The sequence below is a fragment of the Cyprinodon variegatus genome, unplaced genomic scaffold (genome assembly GCF_000732505.1).
Source record: "Cyprinodon variegatus isolate N-32 unplaced genomic scaffold, C_variegatus-1.0 Scaffold252, whole genome shotgun sequence".
Classification (NCBI taxonomy): Eukaryota; Metazoa; Chordata; class Actinopteri; order Cyprinodontiformes; family Cyprinodontidae; genus Cyprinodon; species Cyprinodon variegatus.
This window is the reverse complement of record NW_015150705.1, coordinates 963,144-965,909: the sequence shown is the minus strand read 5'-3', so window position 1 is coordinate 965,909 and position 2,766 is coordinate 963,144. Positions and strand designations below refer to the sequence as shown.

At 40.7% G+C, this 2,766-nt stretch overlaps 1 protein-coding gene across 2 annotated transcripts in view; it reads right to left on the bottom strand.

The window, feature by feature from the left end:
- rnf31 (ring finger protein 31) overlaps positions 1 to 2,766 on the bottom strand; it is a 25,188-nt gene that overhangs the window by 17,396 nt on the left and 5,026 nt on the right. For both annotated transcript variants that reach the window (XM_015382176.1, XM_015382175.1), the window contains exons 7-9: positions 2,179 to 2,340; positions 1,943 to 2,093; positions 1,717 to 1,868 (exon numbers count right to left, since the gene is read on the bottom strand). In XM_015382176.1, coding sequence (XP_015237662.1) covers positions 1,717 to 1,868; positions 1,943 to 2,093; positions 2,179 to 2,340 — 465 coding nt within the window. The remainder of the gene's footprint in view (positions 1 to 1,716; positions 1,869 to 1,942; positions 2,094 to 2,178; positions 2,341 to 2,766) is intronic.

Here is a 2,766-nt window from a genome sequence, read left to right as displayed (position 1 = left end):
TGTAAAAAAAAAAAAAAAAAAAAGAAAAACTAAAGCTTCTATGACTTGTTTTTGTTATAATACTACAATAGTCATTTTATTATATCATTTTGGGCCACTATTAAGAGTAGGGCTAAAACAATTAATCGGATTAACTGTGATTAACTGATTATTGAAATAATCGTTAACTAATTTAGTAATCGATTAATCGTTAATTGGAGTATAGACTGTAAAACATGCCTTTAGTTGACACAGCAACCCACGCAGACCAGTAGTTATACCAAAATTGTAAAAATATATAAACATTTTGCATTTAAGATCAAACTTTTTCAGATGTCAATATGCTCTATCCAGAACTCCTCAGCTGGAAAAGTTTTAGATTCACCTGGTTTATTTTTGCAAAAAAATCTTCTTTAAAGAACCTTTTTCTGTCAAGAAAAATTAATTGATTTGCAAAATAATATTTAGTTGCATCCCTACTTAGGAGTAGGTGCAGAAGAGCCACTGGTAGCAGACCCCTGATCTACAGGGTAAACAATAGCATTCAGGCTTTGGGATAAAGACGACTAATTTAACGATTTAAGGTTGCCTTTAATCCCCTCATTGAGCTTATATCTGTAAGAGCTGAGGCAATGAGATTCAGGAATTATGGGAGCCAGCCTTTTGTGATGAAATGCAGGTTATCAATAATCAATCAGGGAGTGCAGGTGGCGCAGTAGTTAGCGCACGACCCATGTACAGAGGCCTTAAGGCCAATCTATGCATTTGACGCATTGCCTCTGCAACCATCAAATCTGTCTCTGTTCTGCAACCGTCGTCGGGCACCTAAAAAAAATCCTGACTAGGCGTTGGACGGTCGCAAACCCGCGCAGACCTCAAGCGGAAGTGCGCAGACAAAAAGCAGCTGTGATTGGCGCGCCATTTTTAAAAACCGAGGAACAACTACAATGGACAAATACGATGAAAGGATAATCGAGGAGGTTCGCAAGTACAACCTCTTGTACGATGCCTCAGACCAATTATATAAATAAATATATCATCTTCGATGTCTAGGAATTCTAGATCCATCTCTGTGACCGTGATATCTTGCAGACGCTCCATTGTTGTTTTGGAAGACAAACACTCCCGCCGGCCCAGCCGAAGTTCTCATGACCATCCGCCGAAGTTTTTGCGAGTTCTAGCATAGACTCCCCGTAGCGCTTTGGCGGGAAACTGCTGTGGATCCCAACAAATTCCAGACCGATGGTGCAGAAGCAAACCAGCAAAACTGGTTTGCGACCAGACCCAAGCGACATTTGATGTCTGCGGTTGCATAAGTATAATCTACCCTTTAGTCCTCGACGCGGCTAATCCAGGTTTACCACATGTCTCTCCCCCTCTCTCGTTCCCTCTTTCCTGTCAGTGTTGAAAAAAAACGAGCAACTAGTGCCATAAAAAAAAAAAAATAATAATAATAAATAATCAGTGGAATCAATGCAGTTTTCTGCAGACATTAAAACATGTTTTCTGGTGCTGCTGGACTGATGGACTGCTACCAAAAAAATGCTGAAACTGAATAAAATACAGATATTAGTTTAAAAGGTGAGCAAATCTTTGTTGTAAGATTAAGGCAACATCTTCTGTGCAGGATTAAGATTACAATATGTTTGGATAATATGCAGAAATCCTGCCATTTTAACAGGTCTGTCTAAAGTAATGAAAGTCACTGTTTATTTAGGTCTCTTTGTTTTCTCTGACCGGTGTTTTGTGACGTTGGTCCGGACCCGGTGCCATCTTGAACAGTTATTGCAGGAGTGGCAAGTCGAGGACGGTCGCATGTTGTGCAGAGGACGGCTCTGGTCTCGTTCATTGTAGTGCAGTGGGCGCACTCCCAGGTGGACAGAGACGCACTGAGAAAACAAGAGGAAGAATTCATATCAAAGGGACTGTGCCCCTTAGAGCCATGCTGACCAGGCTTCCTCACCTGGATGTAGCGGTGGCAGACAGGTTGGTCCTGCTGTGTCCTCTGCGCTCAGGGTGGGAGTGGAAGAGCCTGTCGCAGTTCAAGCACAACCTCTGGATGCAGGTGGAGCACTCAATATGAACAGAGGAAATACCACAGATGCTGCAAGTCTCTATAAAACAACACATAACCCAGTTTAAAATTCAACACACGCACAAAAACATGTTAGGATTTGACTTAGGGGAAAATTGACGCACCCTGTGGGGCTTTCTGTATTTTGTCTCTCTTGTGACTGGCTCTGGAGGGGTGGCGGTGATACAGGTCATCACAAGCGTCGCAGAAAGGCTTATTTTCACAGGACGGACAAACAAGTGATGAAGAGCCGCCACACAAATTACACTCACTGACCACAGGTGGAGCTGCAGACACAAGAGAAACCCATTTGGTTTATTAGATAACTGGTTAAGTCACTGATTATATTGTCATACTGAGATCTTAGGTTTGTTCTGTTGTGATAAAATCTTTATTATCTGCTTATCTTAAGATGAAAATAACACACTGATCAATTTAACCTCTATTAAGTCAATTATTATTATAAGGTTTCAATATCTGGTGCTCATTAATAATACGCTTTGTTTAGAGCCCAGGATATGCGGCTTTGTTTGGTGTGATGGGAGTTAAATACGTTTTTTCAAGATCAAGAAACATTGAAAGTTCGTTTTTACTTAAGTTTTTCTATCACTTTAAAATCAGTGCCAAGATATTGACTTTTCCTAATCCTAATTCTAGCAGAGGCTTTAGATGCTTGCCAATATCACAGTTATCTGTAACATGGTATAAAGACA